The sequence below is a fragment of the Myotis yumanensis genome, unplaced genomic scaffold, assembly GCF_028538775.1.
Source record: "Myotis yumanensis isolate MYYU_CA2020_CCGP unplaced genomic scaffold, mMyoYum1.0.hap1 SCAF_2, whole genome shotgun sequence".
Lineage (NCBI taxonomy): Eukaryota > Metazoa > Chordata > Mammalia > Chiroptera > Vespertilionidae > Myotis > Myotis yumanensis.
The window spans coordinates 215,958,915-215,979,398 of record NW_027223753.1 but is presented as its reverse complement, the minus strand read 5'-3'; the positions used below and the strand labels follow the sequence as shown (position 1 = coordinate 215,979,398).

Genomic DNA, 20,484 nt, shown 5'->3' with positions numbered 1-20,484 from the left:
AGGGGGTTGGGGTGGGAGGTGGGGAAGTTTCCGTGGTTCTCACAGCCTCGGGTTCTGGGGATTCAGGGCCTGGAGGGCTTCCCGGGGGAGGTGGCGTCTGAGGTAAGGGAGATGCGGGCGTGTAGGCGTCAGCAGTGACGCAGGAGGAGGGCAGGGAGGCAGGAGGCCGGCACACGCAGGGCTGGGAGGTGAGAGCTGGTGGGGGCTGGGTGGGGTTAAGCCTGGCTCTGCAGGCCACGGCCACGGAATGACTCCCTCAGGGGACACGCCATTTGCATTTTAAAAGAACAGCCTCCCTGTTGGTAGCGCTTCTTCCACCTGCTGCCTCCGCCTACAGGCTGGGCAATTTCAGCGTCACTGTGAGCCTCGGGGAGTGAGCGTGGCTGGCCTTTTGCTTTTCCCCCACTGCCCCTCACGTCTGACCTCCAGCCGCACTCTGGATGCGCTGGCTGTAGACTTCCCTCCGCAGAGGCCTGGAGGCCGGAGCCCTGGGCCAGCTCCCCTCAAGGCTTCTCTCCAGACCTGTAGCCACAGGTCCGGAGTCACCTGTGGCCAGCATGGCCAGCACCGCCCCCCCCAACCTCCTGGGAGCACAGAACTCATGGGGCCCCAGCCTGGGCAGCTCTCGAGGACCCGGCCAGGCAGGCGGAGGGGCTGGGATGTGGGCAGCAGGGAATACGGTGCTGGGATTTGCAGGTGCCGCCGCGACCCGCTGACGGGGAGGAGCAGGTGACAGAGTAGGGTCTTTACGCGCAGAATTCTTAGGGCCGAGTGCATCCTGCGGACGCTTCTCTCTTTTCTGTTTTTTTTTTAATCCTCACTTGGGAATATGTTTATTGATTTGAGAGGAAGAAGAGGAAAAAGGAGGAGGAGGGGGAGGGGGAGGGGGAGGAGGAGGGGGAGGAGGAGGAGGAGAAGAAGAAGAAGAAGAGGCGGCCGTCGTCATAACCCTTTAAGGCAGCGGGTTCCCACAGCGGCCGCCGTGCTGGACTCTGGTCGGGGCACCAGCCTCCCCCGTGGGCTGTCCCTGTGGCGTGGCCGTTTCTGGCGGCTCCGTGTGGCGGGATCCGTGGTGTCTGCGTGTCACGTCCTGAGGTTCGTCCCCGTGGTGGTGGCGGGTGTGCTCTGCAGCGAGAGAGGCACCAGGCTCTGTTTACTTCCTCTCCGGCCGTCGTGGTAATCCGCCCAGGACGGCCTTTCTGGGGTCGGGCGGTCCCTGGCGTGAGCGCCCCTGACGCCGGGACCCCGCACCGGCGGGCACTGAGTGTTTAATCTCGTCTCTCTCGGCTCCTAGTGCCCAGGAGCATCCTCACAGCGGTGGACCCCGCGCTCGCTGACCAGGACCCTTCCCTGAGGCAGGAGGACGAGGACGGCGGCCACGGTAACGTGTAGGGCTCGTTGGGGTCTCTCCGCAGGGGCCCGGCCGCGGGCGGAGGGAAGGGGGGTCACGGGCCGTGCAAAGGCGGCCAGTGGGGGCCGGCACTTCATTTCCCACTTTAAATTATACCCAGAATAAGTCCTCCCCCCATTCCACTCTCTTTCCTGAAAGAAAAATCAAATCAAAACAGACACCGCACAGAACACACGTGGGATCCTGCCGGGGCCGCTGGCGAGCCAATCGCTCTGATTGCGCTGAGCCTGGGCGCCCGCCGCCTCCTGGAGGCCCTCAGGGCTTCTGCTCATCCTGGGCCAGGACGGAACTCTGCCCCCCAGGCTCCCGGCAGAAACTGGCGAGCCCCTGTGGAAGCTGTGGAGCTCTGGGTGGGGAAAGGTGTTTTTATTTTTCATATTTTTATTGATGTCAGAGAGGAAGGAAGAGGGAGAGGGAGGTAGAAACGTCCATGATGAGAGAGAATCGTGGACCGGCTGCCTCCTGCACGCCCCACACTGGGGAATCGAGCCCGAAACCCGGGCCTGTGCCCTGACCGGGAATCTAGCTTGACCTCCTGGTTCTTAGTTCGATGCTCAAGCACGGAGCCACGCCGGCCGGTGGGTGAGGAAGGTTGTGTGTTACGTCCATAACGTGGGTGAGGTCTTGGCCCCCGACATGTGAAAGCACGCTGGATGTGCACATGACAGGGCAGCACCGAGCAACAGAAACCCTCTCAGCTCACGTTCAGGGTCAGTTCAGGGTCATTGTCACCAGCGTTCCCAGCCCCCAGGCTGCCCCGCCCACTGCTCTCTCTGGTCCCGTGACTACCCGCCCCCCCCCTCCCCCCCCCCCCCAGCAGCCTCTGACCCCGCGCCCTCCTTCCTCTGAGCTTGGGCCCCGTCTGACACCCCAGAGCCCCGTGGACGCCCCATCAGGAGCCCCAGGCCGGCGCCAACGTGTAGCCAGGATCCGACTGTCATTTCCGAGAAACGTGACCCAACACGGCCGCCCGTCTAACCGGGGTTGGCCTCGGTGCTCACAGAGCGGCAGCCGCGGGCGAAGTCGGATGTTACTAGACGCGACACGTGCATTGCCGCCGGGACAGGAACACATTCGCTCCCCTCGGCCGGGCGGTGAGCGGCCCGGAGTCAGCCAGCGAGGCTTAGGCTTAGCCCCCAGGCCCTTCTGTGTTCCCGTCTGCGGCCCTGACTTAATGCTCTTCCTGGCTTAGTTTTTGTTTGATTTTGTTTTGTTTTGTTAATCCTCACCTGAGGGTATTTTTTCCCCATTGATTTTTAGAGAGAGTGGAAGGGAGGGAGAGGAGGGAAGAGAGAGGCAGGGAGAGAGAGAAACATCCATGTAAGAGAGACATCGACTGGTTGCCTCCCGCATGCGCCCCGACGGGACCAGGCATCTGACCTTCCAGCCAGGCTCGTGCCCCTGACTGGGAATGGAACCCATGACCCTCTGGTGCGCGGGCCGACGCTCCAACCACTGGGCCACACGGGTCAGGGCGGCACGGAGGTCTGTGGTGGCTGCGCCTCACCGTCCTGCACTTGTTATGACCCAGGTGTCAACGCCGACCCCAGCGAGTCGCGGGTCCCGAGGAAGGACGGGGTCCTCGTCAGCAGCTCCCTGGCAGCCTTCGCCTACATCCGAGGTGGGTCCTACATCCGAGGTGGGTCCTACATCCGAGGTGGGTCGGCGGGCGGGCGCCCCTCAGGGAGCTGGTGAGTCACTGCCGGTTCACTGGCCGATGCGGCTGGAGCGCAGACTCCGCTGGCTGGGAAACGACTTCACGTTGACCTGTGCATTGTCGTCTGCTGGGATCTGGGAACACAGAGGCCTGAATTCAGGTCCAGCTCAGCTGGGCGACCAACAGGGGAACCGCTGGGGGACAGGAGGGGGGCAGACGGGAGTCACCCCGTGTAGGGCGGGCTGCAGGGGCATCCTGTGCTTTGAGACGCAGGTGCCGAAGGAATGCGTTTCCAGCTGGAATCCTGGGAAGGGCCTGGGATTAGCGCGTTCCCCCCTGGGCTGGGAGAACACTGGGCCAAAGATCGCTGAGTCAAGGAACAGGTCGTGCCCTGCGAAGACAGAGCCCCTGTCTGAGTCACCCCGTTACCTCGCACGGTTGCCAAGGTTTCCCCGGATAATCTCCCCTCCAGGGCCAATGGGACGCAGCCTGCTGGCGGGCAGAGCAGAGCCTGTCCCGGCGCGGGGAGGGCACGGCCTGCCGCAGCCCCGTCGGCCCACCTGGGCACGGGCCGCAGTTTGGAGCGCTGGCTGCAAGTTCTGGCAGCACCCGCCCGACTGTTCCGGGAGCCACACCCTCCGGGGCCTTTTTTTATATATAAATGTATTTTTATTGGTTTCAGGGAGGAAGGGAGAGGGAGAGAGAAATATCAGTGATGAGAGCGAATCATGGATCGGCTGCCTCCGCACGCCCCACACTGGGCTTTGAGCCCACAACCCGGGCCTGTGCCCTGACCGGGAATCGAATCCGGAACCCTTCAGTCCACAGGCTGACACTGAGCCATGCTGGCTGGGCTGTATTTTCTTTTTAATCTAGAAGCTTTGCTTACATCATATATTGGTTCTTACATGCACATTTAAACTTTCCATATAAATTAATTTTTCAGCGTTTACGACTACTGATAGCTGACAGTTTACTGAGCATCTCTACGTCACTCACGGAGTGTTCTGGTAGCTTTATAGGAATTAGTTCACTTTGTCATGAGAACTGTAATGGGAAGGCGCTATTGGCCCATTTTACAGATAAGGAAGCTGAGTCAGAGAGGGTGTGTATCCTGCAGGAAGTCACACAGCAAAGGAGAGGCAGACCTGAGTTCGAGCTCGGGGACCACCTCTGCCCGTGTCCTCTCACCTACATACACGTAGTGACTTTGCTCCAAACCTTTTTTTTTAATCCACGGGGTTCTGATCGCTGAGGACGCGTGGTCGGCGGGGCGCTGTCCAGGCCTGGCTTCCACACTGGCCTCCTGCCTGGGCCCTCCCTGCCCTCCCCACCCCTGACCTGCCCTCTCCCCACAGCCCACCCCGACAGAGCCGCCCTGCTGTTCGTGTCCAGCGTCTGCGTTGGCCTGGCCCTCACGCTGTGCGCCCTGGTCGCCCGAGTGTCCTGCGCCAGGGACCTGCGGGCGCTGCGGGGGGCGCGGGAGCCCCTGGTGGCCGGAAGCGACGGGGCCTCGGAGGACAGCGAGGACGCAGAGGGGAGCGAGGACTCCTCTGCCTCCAGCTTCCCCGGGGAGCTGTCCGGGTTCCGCAGGACTCCGTACCCCGCGTACACGTCCATCGAGGCCGCGGAGCTGGCGGAGAGGATCGAGCGCAGGGAGCAGATCATCCAGGAAATATGGATGAACAGTGGCCTGGACGCCTCGGTGCCGCGGAGCGCGGGCCCCTTCTACTGAGCTCGGCGCCTCGCTGCCTCTCGGTGCCCGACCCGAGCAGGCGGCGCCGGCCCCGGGCTGGCTCGCTCGTACCTTCTGTGAAGGAGACTCTGTGGTGTCACCCGGACCCGGGGAAGCCGGACGCGACCACAGGATCTTTCCGGTGTCCGCAGCACATGCCTCATAAACCGGAGGGCGGCTTCGATTTCCGTATTTATTGAGGTTCCCGTCTACACGGTGACACGATTACCGTTCACACCGATTGAGCGATCACGCCGCCTGTCCCCACGCTTTCCTGGTGCCGTCACCACGCCCACGGCGACCGCAGGCACGGGGGCCGCGGCCCCTCTTCCCGGCGAGCAGACGGCCACCATCCAGCCAAGCAGCTGCACTGTCACCAGGATGCACCCGGTCACCGCTGGCGGGTTTTAAAAAAAATATTTTTATTGATTTCAGAGAGGGAGAGAGAGAAACATCGATGATGAGAGAGAACCGTTGATTGGCTGCCTCCTGCACGGCCTGTGCCCTGACCGGGAATCGAACCTGACCTGGTTCGTAGGTCGATGCTCAGCCCTGAGCACAGCCGGGCTTGCTGGCGGATCGAAGCACTAACATCACTTGGCAGAGCAGGAGTGGCGGCGGCGACATCATTCTCCAACGGCAGATCCTAGAGGGCTGGGCGTCTGCGTCCCGGCCGCCGTGTCTGCCGACCCTGCTTTGGGGCTCAAAGGCAGCCGGAGCTGATCCACAATGAAAGCCACCATGTTCCAATAAAACTTTATTTATACACAGTGACGTTTGAATTCATTGTCACATGTTGCATATTATTCTCAAGCCTCGAGTACCCCCTGTCTTGCCCTTTACAGGACAAGCCCACCTGCTACTTTAGAGGCTAAGACGGCGGGACTTCCCGTGGGAAAGGGGGGCCGGGCCGCCTGGCAGTTCTGTGCCCGGGGCCAGGGGTTACCTTCAAATTGTCGCAAAAACCCCAACCATGCACACACAAACACACAGCACACTCACGCACACACGCACACAAACACGCACGCACTTGCACACTCACACAAACATGCACGCACTCACATGCACACACACACACACATGTGCATGTGCATACATGTATGTACATAACCCCTTTTCCCTCTGAGTGCAGGGGTGCCGTGTGAATAGGATGACACAGGCGTGAGGTTGCATGTCCATGGCCCGGAGTGACGCTGCCTGTGCAGTGATGGGACCCCCGGGTCCCGCTGGTCCCGCAGGAATGGGGCTCCCCGTCGGGGCTCCCCGTCCCGTCTCCCCCTGCAGACGCTCCCACCGCTGGTCACCGAGTCCCCGTCGGGTGATCAGATCGGCTGTCGGGGTGTCACCGTGCTGTGTGCATGTGGCCCCTGTTTTCCTTAATGACGCCCCAAAACAGGAGCAGTGAGGCTGGCGATGCGGAGCCACCACGGAGAAGCCGGAGCGGGCGGGCGTGGTGGGCGTGCTGCCATCGGGTCCGTGGTGGGGGTCAGACACCCGCTGGGGGTCCGGAATGCCTCCCCCTCAATGCGGGGGGCTGTGCTCCTCCTGAGAGCGGCCCTTCAGGGAGTCCCAGGCCAGGACCCCGCTCGGGAAGCCGGCCTGGGGTGAGGGCTGTGGATGGGGTCCTGCTGGCACGGGCACACCAGCCTCGGGCGTCAGGCCTGGGGGACACCGGGCGCCGTCCCCCGTGGCAAGTGGGTCAGGGAAGAGCCAGCTGCCCACTGGCATCTGCTGGGCCTTGGACAGCGGTGCCCGCACAGCCCTTTCGGGCTGCCCCTGCCCTGCCCCACGGCCCGCGGCCCAGCTGGAGACCCCAGGCCAGGGGAGCCCTGGGCCCCGCCCCCTCCTCTGCTCACCTTCCTGGGGGCCCCACACGTCCGAGTCTCCAAGCCCAAGGCCTCTGTGCTCCCGTGCGCCTCGGTGCCCGTGCCCATGGCCGGAGCTGCAGCCTCGCTCAGGCGGGGCCCCACCTGTGCAGCCCACCTGTGGCCGTCATGGGTGGGCCCGTCATGGGTGGGCCCGTCATGGGTGGCCTGTCATGGGTGGGCCGTCATGGGTGGGCCCGTCATGGGTGGCCGTCATGGGTGGCCCCGTCATGGGTGGGCCCGTCATGGGTGGCCCCGTCATGGGTGGGCCGTCATGGGTGGGCCCGTCATGGGTGGCCTGTCATGGGTGGCCCGTCATGGGTGGCCCCGTCATGGGTGGGCCCGTCATGGGTGGCCTGTCATGGGTGGGCCGTCATGGGCTGGGCCCTGGACTAATTGCGCCTGATTTTAGGTGCTGAGAGCCACCCAGCTGGTCCTAATACCTTGGAAATGAGCCAAATGCAGCCAAATCCTGAGGGAGAAATGAACCCAACGCCCTGGAGGGCACGACCCATGTGGCGCGTGGAGATGCAATGAGCATCATCAGTGCGAACAGACGTCGAGGCCCCTCGGGCGGGCGGGCCCCTCTCTGCTCGGCCTTTGCCCAGAGACCCCCTGCCTGGCCAGTCACTCCCCGTCGGACCAGCAGCAAATTCAATCAGGAATTATCTCGAGCGAAGGAGGCCACCTTCCTGCTGGCAGCAACCTGCCCACGAGCTGTGAACTCGAGGGCAGGACTCGCAGGACAAAGAGAGGAAAGCCGGTCACTTCCGACGGTTGCGGCCTAATTCCAGCCCTTTCCCTGTCCCAACGCCGAGACCGAGGTCGGAGCCCTTTCGAGAAAAGAAAAATAGAGCCTGTCATTTCCTCTTGTTTCAAAGATGAAGGCGGTCGGGGAGGCCGGGGAGAGGAGGGGCCGTTCGAGGTCAGTGACTCAGCGGCCTGACCCGGAAAACTCGGGAAGGGCCGGGCGGCCTGGGACCCTGACGCCTCCCAGTGCAGGGAGAGGAACGCGGGCGACAATGAACCGCAGGAGGACGTGTTGCTAATCCGAGAAGAACTTGCCAACGGAGAGGTGCCCTGGGCTCTGAGCTCCTGGACTTCCTTCCTGAGGCCCGGCCTCTGATGGGAAGGTGCCGGGACAGCGAGGGGGGTGGGGGGGGGATTCTGCTACACGCGTGGGGCCTGCATCACTCGCTCATGGCGTGGCCGCGTCTCCCCCTGCAGATGTTTAGAAGGAATCCCAGCTGCCCTGGGGAAAGGTCCTGTGCTGTGTCTTAAGGCAGACAAATTTTTTTTTTTTTAAATACATTTTATTGATTTTTTACAGAGAGGGAGGGAGAGGGATAGAGAGTTAGAAACATCGACCAGCTGCCTCCTGCACACCTCCTACTGGGTATGTGCCCGAAACCAAGGTATATGCCCCTGACCGGAATTGAACCTGGGACTCTTCAGTCCGCAGGCCGATGCTCTATCCACTGAGCCAAACCGGTTTGGCATGGCAGACAAATTCTTGAGGTCAGATTGTTAAAAAGTGCTAATTAGCCCGGCGGGTGGTGTGGCTCAGTGGTTGAGCATCAACCTAGGAACCAGGAGGTCACAGTTTGATTCCCGGTCAGGGCACAGGCCCGGGTTGCAGGCTCGATCCCCAGTGGGGGGCGTGCAGGAGGCAGCCGATCGGTGACTCTCTCTCCTCATTGCTGTTTCTATCCTTCTCTCTCTTCCTCTCTCTGAAATCCATAAAATATATTTAAAATGTCACCTCTCTCCCTGGCAAAGACACCTTGAGAATGACCTTGAAGACCAGGTTCAAATGTGAAATTCTCAGGTTCTTGTCTTTGAGATGCGGCCGCGTGGGGGAGATGGGTCAGTGGTCTCAGCCTCGGCCCCCCTGTCCCTTTGTGTGAGGGCTGCGCTCCCTGCGTGTGGAGTGAGCAGCTCGGTCCGCATGTCCACGCTCTGCCCCCACCCCCAGGCGGCCAGCGCTCCACTGGCCTCGGGGGAGGCAGCCACGCCACCGCCCGAGCTCAGCACCAGGAAGGGTGCACAGGCAGCCGGGGCCTGGCAGGCGCTTACACTGACGCCCGGCCTCACCTGCTCGTGCGCACCCCCCGCCCCCCACCCCGTGCACATACGCACAGACACATGGTCACGAAGCAGCCGGCTGAGCTGAGCTCCGCGGCCACACCCTCAGCCTGCTCCGCACGCCCGTCAGCGGTCCTGAGGCAACAGGGCGGCCCAGCTGGGGAAGTGGGTGGGAAGCCAGAGTATTTCTCGAGCCTCTGGACCCCCCGCACTTGGCCTGTGGGCAGCTCGGTGTGATGCCCCGTGAAGTTGAACGGACAGGGACCTCGGTCACCTGGGCTGGGGAGAGGGGTTTGGGGAGCTGATCACACCCATGGGGCCTCCACCAGGTGCCTCCCTGTTGGCCACACAGGGCTCTCAGGCCAGCGCCGGGGGGGCCCTGCGCAGTCTGGGGGGGCACTGACTTCCCCTCCGCCTGGCCTCGCCGTGTCGGCCCGAGGCCTGCAGGCCAACCTCACGTTCCTGACAAGAAACAGTATCACCTCCCTCCTTCCCTCTCATCAGACCTGCTGAAAAGTAGCGGTTCCTTCCTGAACCCGCTTTCACTCACTTTTAATTTTCTTTAAAAAAAGAGAGAAAAGGCGACCGGGAATGAAACGTCAAGGTTTGGCCGAAACCCAGAGGGAATATTCATTTCAACAAAACCCACTCCGGGCCGAGCCAAGGTGTGAGTGCGAAACGCCCGTTCAGCCTGAAGTTCCGCCCTCCTGCGCGTGGAGGCGGGGCCGCGGAATGTCAGGGGCACACGGGCGCCCAGGAACGTGACCCCGAGACAGAGAGCGGGTGGTTACGGAGACGGACTCCTGGGGGGCTGCCGGGCTGGTGTGAACGTGAGACCTGGGAGGGGTCGGCCGGCCTCGCCCTGCGGGGCCCAGCTTGTCCCCGGCGGCTCTGCTGGGGGAGGGGGCGTCACTAGTTGTCACCTGCGCCCTGATTGCAGCCGGTGTGACTGCCTCTCACACAGGTGCCTCGTGGGGCGGGGGCGGGGGATCCACCAGCGCCTTCCAATTCCGGCCCCTCTGTGTGTGTACCTGTGTGTGCATGTATGTACCTCTGTGCACGTGTCGGTGTGCACACATATGTGTATGTGCATGCACATGTATGTGTGTGCGTCTCTGTGTATGTTCCCATGGGAGCATGCATCTCTCTGTGTGCACGTGTGTGTGCATCTGTGTGCGCATGTATGTGTGGCTGTGTCTGTGGTCACGTGGGGCCATTTCGATGATAAATGGAAATCGGACACTAACTGTGTCGTGTCAGGGATGAGGGCCCGGCCTGTCCGGTGGCTCCCTCTCGGCAGAGGCCACGCCCCAGGGACTAGGCAGCAGGGGGCCGGTCACAGCGCGGGGGCGGGGGGGGGGCGGGGTGGGGGCACCAGCCAGTGAAGCAAGCGGGTGGGGTGTGCTCAGCGGCGGCCCCGTTGGTGGGAACACGAGGCGCGTTGATGGCCATACTCACCCCACTGGGCGGGGACCACACCATGGCCCGCGGGGGCTGCTCCCAGCGCCGGCCCATCCGCGGGCCCCAGGCCTGGGCTTTCCCTCCACAATGAAGACTTTGGCCTGAACTCTGAGGTCAGAGGGGAGCCCTGCAGCCGACCAAGGCTGGGGCCTCTCGCTCCCTGGCCCCCCAGCGTGAAACCCCCTCCTCTGATGTTCGGGGCGCCCACACGGTGCGAGTCTTCACAGCCTGACCCAGTCACAGAAGCAACGAGGTGGCGTGTACCCCCCCGGCCCCCGCTGTCTGCTCCGGCCCAGCTCGGCCCAGCGGGACGGGCAGCGGGGGGCCGGGTGCCCCTGCCCAGGGCTGAGGAGCAGGAGCGGGAGGAGTGGGCGGGCCGGCGGGCACAGGGCCTGCTTTGCTCACCGGGTTCCGGCAGCTGGGCCTGGGCCCTGCCCTTCTCCCAGCCTCCCGGACGCCCCGAGCTCCGCAGGCCCCGGACCTTCCGCTGCTGCTGACATCTCAGTCATCCTGCCGTCGATCAGCAGCGGCTCCCGGGACTCGGCCGGACGAGACTGGAGGCCGCGTCCACCCGAGACCAAAGGCCGTGAGCCTCCCCGCGCCTTGTCCGTCTCCCAAGGCGAGTGGTGGTGCTGAGGTGCTCCTGCATTTCCTTCTAATTCCTCAGCAGTGGCCTCATAGCCCTGCCAGTGGTTCAGTGGTTAGAGCGTTGGCCCAAGCAGTTAGGACCGAAGGGTCGTGGGTTCGAATCCCGGTCAAGGGCACGTACCTGGACTGCTGGTTCGATCCAAGGCCCTGGTCTGGGTCCGTGTGGGAGGCAACCAGTGTGTCTCTCACATCGATGTCTCTCTCTCCTTCCCTTCCACTCTCTCTGAAAAGCATCAATGGGAAAATGTCCTTGGTGAGGCTCCCGGCACCCCCGCCCTCCCCCCCCCCCCCCCCCCCACACACAGTGGCCTCCCGAGCGCGGTCTGCAGCGTGCCCTGGCACTGCTGCTTCCAGCCCACGTGGAGGAGCGTGGGTTCACCCTCCGGCGTGAAACGAATGAGTAAAATGTAGGAAACGTCTTCAAGTCACCGATGGCGGACAAGGAGGGCCAGGCTCGGGCCGCAGGGGCCGACATCCCAGGGGAGCCGGAGCCGGAGCCGGAGCCGAGGGCCCAGGGAGACCACGCGGCTGCAGCACCCAGGACGGGGTGAGGGACAGGACAGGCGCAGGGGCACCCGCTGGGGCTCCCAGCCGAGGCCCAGGGCTGCGAACCAGCTCTGCGTCCAGTCCACGGGGTCCCCGCTACTGACCCTCCCATTGACGAGCTTGGGCTGACGGTGCGGCCGGGTCTGCGTCCAGGGAAGTGTCCACTGAGCTGAGAGCATGGAGGAGGGAGCAGGGGGGAGAGGAGGGAGGGGGGAGCAGGAAGCTGAGCTGAGCCGAGGGCGGGGGGAGGAGGGAGGCACTGCCCGGGGACGCATCAGGTTCCAGGTCAAACGGCACCGGCACCTACTGCCCCTCCATCTGGTGGAGCCTCAGCGGGGAGGGGACCTTCACCTCTGACCCCCGAGCTGCCCAGCTCCAGCCCCGGACAGACCTGCAGCCCAAGAAAACAGGGGAGGCGACGGCGCCTTCTAGTGGCCACTGACGCTGAGCTGGGCTCCAGGGCAGCGGCTGAGAGCAGACGCCAGGACCCACAGGACAGACAGATGGAGGGAGCGGATCATCCTTGGGACCCGCCCCAGGAGGCCCTCACAGGCGAACAGCCCCAGGAGGCGCAGGCGGACTCTCTGAGGACGTGTTTAAGTTCTACGCCCTTTAATACATTTTATCATAAAAATTCAAACTCAGAAACTAGGAAACCTGGAAATTCCAACGTCTTTCACGAGGGCTGTGCCACCCTTCTCAGTGTTCACCGTCACCACTGTTACTATGGTTACTGTTTGCCTACAGAGAGGTGAGCTAGGGCTTCTAGAAGCTTCATCTTGGTCTCCACCTGATGTCCTTCACGCCTTGAAAATGTCTTTTCAGAGCAGTGTTGTCGGCCCACGGAGAGTTCAAACACGAGTCGTCATCATTCTCCTCCAGTTTCTGGAAAGAAATGTTTTATTGAGACGGAAGATGAGCCTGTAACCTCCTCCAGCCCAAGCAGGACGCTTCCGGACTCTATGGGGGGCGCGGGGGGCGGGGAGGAGGCCTGGCAGGACCCACAGCCCAGGAGAGGCCGAAGCTCTGGAAAGCACCCCTGCAGCACTGACCCTGGGGGAAGCATGTGAGTGTGCGTGTACATGTACACGTGTGCACGCATGTGCATGTACGTGTGTGGACACGGGCTCCCGCACCTTGAGCTCCTCCTGCCGGCGGTGGTAGAACAACATCAGCTGCTTCTGCTCCTCGCTGCTGATCACCGGCTCCCGGGCGGGCGCGCCCTGTCCCCTCTGCGAAGACGGGAGAGCACGGTTAGGCCTGCGTCAGGGACAACCAGGACGTGACAGTGAGCGTGTCACCTGCAGAGGTTAACAGGTCGACCGCGAGTCCCGGGGCCTGGGCTTCCACCGCCCGCGCTGGCCCCCGTGGAGGACAGACCAGGGCTGGCCCCCGTCAGCCTGCAGCCCAGGGGGAGGGCAGATGGGAGAATGGTTGGGCGCCACGGCCACAACAGCCCTGCAGCGCCGGAAGCCGCAGGCACGCACCGACCCTCCTCCTAGACGGCAGCACCGGGGGCTGGGCCGGGCGCTCAGGCGGCTGTGCATTTCGAGAAATATTTCACTATTGTAGCCCTAGTTCTTTAAAAAAAATATATTCTTTATTGATTTCAGAGAGGAAGGGAGAGAGATAGAAACGTCAATGATGAGAGAGCCATTGATTGGCTGCCTCCTGCACGCCCCACACTGGGGATTGAGCCTGCAGCCCCGATATGTGCCCGTGACTGGAATCGAACCCAGGACACTTCGGCCCTCAGGCCAATGCGCTATCCACTGAGCCAGACCGTTAGGGCAGCCCAAGGTCTTAATGCTGAAATGAACATGGCCAGCCCATCCCCATGAAAACGAACTCCCTTCGCTGTCAATTGCTCCGGATTCCCTTCAGTCGGGGTGGGATGAAGGGGAAAGTTTACTTGAAGTCCAGGCCAACAGCGTTCAGGAGCTTTAACGTGGAGCCTCATCCTAAACGTGTGTCAGTGTGAAAGTGGACGGAAAACGGCACGCGGACGCGCTCACCTGCTGAATCTTGACGATGATCTTGGTCTTCTCGTTCCGGCCCACGTAGTCCGACAGCGTCTTCGTCCTCCGCAGCTCCTTGGCGGCCCACCACAGCTGCGCGTCCGGCTCCGCGATGACGCTCAGTGCGGCCTGGGCCGCGGGAGAACCGCTCAGGTCAGAGGACACACGCACACACGGTCTCCCCGTGCCGGAGCCAGGCCGGTGCCCTGCACGTGGTCCCCCATACCCACCCCACCCCGTGCTGGGAGCCAGGCCGGTGCCCTGTGAGCGTGGGGCCGGCTTCCAGGACCTGCCCTCCTGCCCGAGCCCCCGGGGGCACGGACTCCCCACCTCGGGCCTCCTCGGTGAGCGCCCTCCTGTCAGTGTTAGCTCCCGCCCTGACGCTCAACTCCCTGCGCAGGGAAGGGCGAGCCCCATCTCGTCTGCACCCTCACTGCATGCACGGCCCCTCGGAATGGATTGTGAGGTGACCGGGGGATCCGCAGGGTCTTCAATGGACCCAGTGGGGTGTCTGCCTGCTCCTGTGCACCCACCTGTGGGAGATGCTGAGGGAACATCCTCCCCACAGAATAAAGAAGAAGCGAGACAGAAAAGGGAGAAAAGAACATGGAACAAGCGGAAGGGCTGGAACACAGGGTTCACGCAGAGGGACCAAAAAGTTGGGGTGCAAACAGGCACAAGTGTCCCAAGCCTCTCTCCGCCCGGGTGAGAGCCACGCCCTCGGCCGTGCGCACCACCCTCTGGCGCCCCCTTCCCCCCCGTTCAGAACTCCCCTCTGAGCACAAGCTGCCCCGGAAGAGGAGGTAAAAGCTGGCCTGCTCGGGGTGAGCTCGCTGCCTCGCTGCGGAGAGCCACACACCTGAGTTCCCGACAAGTCTTCCTTATCTTCAAACTCCATCCGGATGGGGTCATAGGGCGGCAAGCCCATGGGATACACAATCATCACCGCCCCCCGCAGCTGGTCCAGGGCGTCCTGCACCATCTCCATGGTAACGCAGACACCGGCTTCCACTTGTTTCTGAAAGCGGCAGCCGGTTACCGACACGCAGCCCCTCAGGTCACAGGCAGATCCAGCTCCTGGCCCAGCTCCTGGGCTGCTGGCTCCTCAGTTCTTCCCAGGGTGGAGGGAGGAGGCAGCACGGCCTCATGCCCACGGGCTCCACAGGGAGCCACCTACTCGAGCCGCGCATCCTGACTGGGGACGGGAGGGGCAGGGCGAACGGCACAGCCGTGGGAGGAGGCCAGGGCCCCCCACTCGCCCCTGGAGGCTTAAAAGCAGCAGGAAAGGGCAGCTGGTGGGTGGGGACTCGGCTGCCGCACAGGACAAGCTCACCTTGGAGATTATCGCTTTGGCTTCTTCTATCGTCTTCTTCAGGACGTCCTTCATCTTTTCATTTGGAGCTGCAGAAACAGGGAGGGGGGAGACGCCACCGTTAACATGTTAACACGCTAACGTGCTAACGCGCTCCGAGTGCCCCAGCCTTCATCGGAGGCGGGAGCAGGCGACATGAGAGGAAGCCCGGCTTGGCGGGGTGTGTGTGTGTGTGTGTGTGTGTGTGTGTGTGTGTGTGTGGTCGGGGGGGTGAAGAGACCGACGGCTGGCCGTGCAGACGGTGGGCGCTCCACGCACAGGGGCAAAGGCGCACAGAGCAGGAGCTGAGGCCCAGCACACATGTCAGCCGCGTGGTGACAGTCTCTCTGGCCACCACTCAGCGGGACGGCAGCCACAGGCGCTGCTGAGACAGGTTGGGGGGGGCGACTTTACAGAAGCAGGTGCAGTGGGGCTGGGCTCGGGCCCAGAGCTGCTCAGCCCGAATGGGGAAAAAGTCCTAACTTGAAAGTTTAGAAGCAAAAACAATGGAGACGGAATGTCCAGACCTAAGGGAGACGGGCAGGCTCACTCCTTACATTCGTGAGAATAGTGCTAACTAGACACAGGAAGCACTAGACACTCAGAACTCTGTCTTCAGGACTGTTTCTTCATTGATGCAATTCCTTGAAAAAGCAAAGAATCTCCAGGGTGAGAGCGAGTTTAGGCCTGAACAGGTATGGAAGCCAACCAGCCACTCCCCAGGCAGAGGCACAGGAAGTGCTAGAAATTCCTATTGTCCCCAAAACACGTGTTTACATATGAAATGAAAAACATACATGTCTAGGTGAGTACACGCACGTGTGGCTAGGTGAGCGCGCACACACATCTGGGTGAGCACGCACATACTAGTACACGTCTAGGTGAGCGCATGCACACACGTCTGGGTGAGCACGCACATACTAGTACACGTCTGGGTGAGCACGCACATACTAGTACACGTCTAGGTGAGCGCGCACGCACGTCTGGGTGAGCACACACATACTAGTACACGTCTGGGTGAGCACGCACATGCTAGTACACGTCTGGGTGAACGTGCACATACTAGTACATGTCTAGGTGAGCGCATGCACACACGTCTGGGTGAGCGTGCACATACTAGTACACGTCTGGGTGAGTGTGCACATACTAGTACACGTCTAGGTGAGCGCATGCACACACGTCTGGGTGAACGCGCACATACTAGTACAAGTCTAGGTGAGCGCGCACACATCTGGGTAAGCACGCACATACTAGTACACGTCTGGGTGAGCGCATGCACACACGTCTGGGTGAACGCGCACATACTAGTACACGTCTGGGTGAGCGGGCAGAGACCATGCGTGCAGGACACGTATCTCTCTGCTCCTCAGTGTTGGGCGCAGCGGACACTTAGTGTTTGCTGATGACACGGATGTAGCTGCTGCTGCTGGGCAGGTGCAGAGGAGTCACCGCCCGCTCATCAGACCCGCAGGCTCAGCCACCCACTGACCGGGCGTGTCCTCTCCTGGGTGCACCCGAGCAGGTGACGGAGACCCAGGGGAGACCTGAAGCTGACGTCACTGCCTCTTTCCCACAAACCTCTAAAGCAGCAGTTCTCAACCTGTGGGTCGCGACCTCTTTGGCGGTCAAATGACCCTTTCACAGGGGTCGCCTAAGACCATCCTGCATATCAGATGTTTACATGACGATTCATAACAGTAGCAACATTACAGTTATGAAGTAGCAACAAAAATAATGTTATGGTTGGGTCACCACGTGAGGAACTGTATTTAAAGGGCCAGAAGGTTGAGAACCGCTGCTCTAAATGAAGCCGGTTCTGCCCATCGTAACAAAACACCCTTCCATACGTCTTCAGAGATTCCCCCCAAAACTCAGGCTGTACCATACGAAATCGCCAATTTGAACCCTTTGTGACCCACAACAATGGCAACTTCACATGGCTCATCCGCTACGTTACAAGCCAGCTGCACAAGAGCGAGACCAGCGCTTTCCTCACCCCTAACCCACGGGGGCCGGCGCTTTCCTCACCCCAACCCACGGGGGCTGGCGCTTTCCTCACCCCTAACCCACGGGGGCTGGCGCTTTCCTCACCCCAACCCCCTGGGGCTGGCGCTGTGCACGAGGCGCCCGGCCAGTGCTCCTGGCTTCGTGGGAAAGGCTGAGCTCCGCTCCTGGCCACGCTCATGGCCGTGGGTCAGGCCCGGGCGCAGAAGAGCGGATTACCGTGGCCGTTCCTGCGTCCGACGTCGTCCTTCTTAAACACGGCGCCTCCGCTGGGCACGCACTTCTCACCCCACTCGTCCCGGAGCTTCAGCTCCTCGATCTGCTCGTCGGTCAGGCCTTGCATGTTAGGAGGCAGAAACACGCCGTGCTCCGCCAACTCTTCCATTTCTTAAAAACAGGAGAAAGACAGCACGTGTTCACGATCGGCACGGACATCCCGCGCCTCCTGGTCAGGGGTCTGCTTAACAAACACTTGGCTGCCTGATGGTGCCAGCCCGATGTGGCCTCTAGACATGACCTTCCCGTCCTAGGCCAGCGGAGGCGCAGGGACCGGGGAGCTCGCCCATCCCGGCGGCGCGGTGGCGGGCGGCGGGCGGCGGGCCCAGCGTGGCCTGTGCGCTGTGCTGTACTCCCCGGGGCTCGGGAGGCACAGATTGAAATTCGCTGCCGTCTGCACACCCACCCGCCCGGGCGCTCTGCTTCCAAGTCTGTGCGCACCGCGTCCGGGTGACTTACCAACCCCCACCTCCCCCAGCTACAGCTGTGGACCGAGGCTGGCTCCGGTCCGACGGCTGCTGTTTTACAGACAAATTTAGAAAAACACTTTACAGATCATTTATGCGAACCCACCCAGTGGGAGGGCTGAAGGCAGCTGGCACCTGGGAGTGGAGACGGGACCAGGCCCCGGTTCTCTGGGGTCACGCTCGCTACTCAGACGATGGCTCTGTTTCCTATTCCACAGTCACTCCCAAACTGTCCACATTTTAACCTGACGATATTTCCTTCCTTCTTCCTCCCTCTCTCCCCCTCCGCCTCCCCCCTTAACTAGAAAGGGGCACAGGGACCCGGGCCTTCCCATCACCCGTGGAGACACCGCATGTGGTGGAACTGCATGGAGTGGTCATGACCCCCCACAACCTGAGCCCCTGGCCAAGCAGCTGGCCTCGCCCCCCCTCACTGTGTCTGGCTCAGGCCAGGCCTGTGGGTGGACAATGGCCACGTGTAGAGTAAATGTAGGGACCTAAGTGCTCTAACATGCCCACACTCAGCGCCACATTTTCAACGGACCGTTTTATAAAAATAAGTCGAGTCAGCCCTAACCAGTTTGGCTCAGTGGATAGAGCGTCTGCCTTCGGACTCAAGGGTCCCAGGTTCGATTCTGGTCAAGGGCATGTACCTTGGTTGCGGGCACATCCCCAGTAGGGGGCGTGCAGAAGGCAGCTGATCGATGTTTCTCTCTCATCGATGTTTCTCTCTATCGCTCTCCCTTCCTCTCTATAAAAAAATCAATAAAATATATTTAAAAAAAAAACCAAAAAACAAACAAACAAAAAAAATAAAATAAGTCGAGTCCCCTTTCTCCCCCAAATGCTTTAATTTCAAAATAACATTTACTGTGGAGCTTGTTTTGGGATAAGGACATTTTATGGGTAAGCGTTAAGTATTCTTCATAAAGACAGACCACGCCCCTTCCGGCGCTCCCCAGGGCATCCCAGCTCCGTGCGTCTAGGAAGGCAGCTACGGAATTAAAATGAAATACATTTAAATGCCGCTCCGGGGCCCCTGTGGCTGGTGGACACCTTAGGGGCGGCGCAAGCAGGGCCAGTGCCCTCGGACAGCGCCGCCCAGTGTGCGGAGGCGGCGACCAGGACATCGCGCGGGGTGGGGGGGCCGTGGGGGGAGGCCCCGCGGCCTGGCTCGCACCCTGGGGGGGGCCCGGGCAGGTGTCCCACCGCAAAGTGCTCCACTCGGGTCTCCAGCACCGTCACTCTCTTCAAACGCCCGCCCCGTCCCACCTGCTCTTCGCCCGGCCTCTGGGGTCCCTCCTGGGCTCTTCCCTCTCCACCCGGAGGCTCCAGGGGGCTCCCCGCGGCGCCCCGACCCTGGCCCGAGACACGCGGAGCCCCCCTCGGCCCCGGCCCCGCCCGCAGGCCGCACCTGAGCAGACGCGCTGCACCTTGAGCCGCGCGTTGTAGACGCGGGCCGCCTGCTCCGTGAGCGCCCCGAGCCCCGCGCTCGCCGGCGCCCGCAGCAGGAACTGGCTCTCGTCGCCGCGCTTCACGTGCAGCAGCACCATGGCCGCCCCTGCGCCCGCGCGGACCGCCGCCGCCCGACGAACCGCCGCGAAGGCCCGAACCCAGGCTCCGGTGCCCGCGGGGTCGCGGCACAGCACTGGCTCCCGGAAGTGACTGTTGCCAGGAGCAACGAAGAAACACAGCGTCTTGGGGGGGCGGGGGGCGGCTGCTCCAGTCCAAACCCGGGTCGGGAAGCTCGGTGCGTGGGGAGCCGGCGACCCAGGCCTGGGGCAGGCGCCGCCGGCCGAGACCCGCACGGAGCCCGAGCCCGACCCGCCGGCGGGCTCGCCCCGCCTCCGGAAGTGGCTGTTGTCTGGGCAACGCTCCCAACAGACGGAGCCGCGGGGGCAGCGGTTCGCCCAGCGAGTCCCCTCGCCGGGCCGAGTCCACCCGGGAGGACGGGCGGGCGGAGGCTGTCGGTCGGAGCCGGTGGGAGGTGAGCGCGTGCGGGGCCGGCCCCACGACACTGTCCTCGCGCCCCGGTTCAGCAGCACTTCCGCCCCCTGCAGCGCCGACTTCCGGAAACGCCCCGCTGCTTCCGGTCCGGACGCTCGGGTAGCGAGCGCGGCGACCCGGTTGTGGCCGCTCCGCTGGTCCGGCCCCCAGGCGCCCGGGGACGTGTCCGTAGCTCCAGGGGCGGCCGCCCCGAGTCGCAGAAGCGCCGCTAGTGACCGAGAGGAGCGGCCGCCACGAGCCGGGACGGGGCGCCTGCAAATAGGGCGCCAGGGAAGCGGGCGGGCGCCGCTGCCTGTGTCGGGGGTCGGGGTGCCCTGCGGGCGGGAGACGTTTGCAGAGATGAAAATGTTCTGTATCCATGTCATGTCCTGGTTGTGGTGCTGTACTAGAGTCGTGCAAAATGCATCCACTAGGGACAACTGGGTAAAGGGTACCTGGGATCTTTTATTTCTTACAACTGCATATCTATACTAATAAAAGGGTAATATGCTAATTAGACCAGGCATCTTCCGGACAAAGCCATGGTGGCGGGGCGATCAGGCCGGCAGGGGAGAGCAGTTAGGGGCATCAGGCCAGCAGGCAGAGTGGTTAGGGGTGATCAGGTGGGCAGGCAGGTGAGCGGTTAGGAGTCAGTGGTCCCAGATTGCGAGAGGGACGTCTGACTGCTGCAGGGACCAGGCCTAAACCGGCAGTTGGACACCCCCCGAGGGGTCCTGGATTGGAGAGGGTGCAGGCGGGGCTGAGGGACACCCCCTGCCCTGTGCACGAATTTCACGCACTGGGCCTCTAGTATACAGAATAAGTGCACCGGCTTCTTGATGATGATCACTAATCTCAATATCTTTCTTCTCAGAGTATTGAGAAGTAAAATGGATGAAAACAAGATCTTGAACTAAAATACCTGATTTGACAACAAGAGTTAATCCTAACTTGTACATGTCAAGTAAAGGTCA

At 62.2% G+C, this 20,484-nt stretch overlaps 2 protein-coding genes across 2 annotated transcripts in view; one reads left to right on the top strand and one right to left on the bottom strand.

Moving 5' to 3' along the window:
• EVA1C (eva-1 homolog C) overlaps positions 1-5,577 on the top strand; it is a 37,052-nt gene extending 31,475 nt beyond the window's left edge. Inside the window, 3 exon segments of the mRNA XM_070407289.1 lie at positions 1,295-1,381; positions 2,943-3,032; positions 4,427-5,577. Coding sequence (XP_070263390.1) covers positions 1,295-1,381; positions 2,943-3,032; positions 4,427-4,803 — 554 coding nt within the window. The 3' untranslated portion in view covers positions 4,804-5,577.
• Positions 5,578-12,003: 6,426 nt separating this feature from the next.
• CFAP298 (cilia and flagella associated protein 298) lies at positions 12,004-19,529 on the bottom strand. Its single transcript, XM_070407288.1, has 7 exons — positions 18,939-19,529; positions 17,001-17,168; positions 14,760-14,827; positions 14,286-14,444; positions 13,424-13,555; positions 12,545-12,640; positions 12,004-12,293 (listed from the first exon to the last, which is right to left on the bottom strand). The coding sequence occupies exons 1-7, from the start codon at positions 19,075-19,077 to the stop codon at positions 12,183-12,185; spliced, it is 873 nt and encodes a 290-aa protein (XP_070263389.1). The 5' UTR covers positions 19,078-19,529; the 3' UTR covers positions 12,004-12,182.
• Positions 19,530-20,484: the final 955 nt, after the last annotated feature.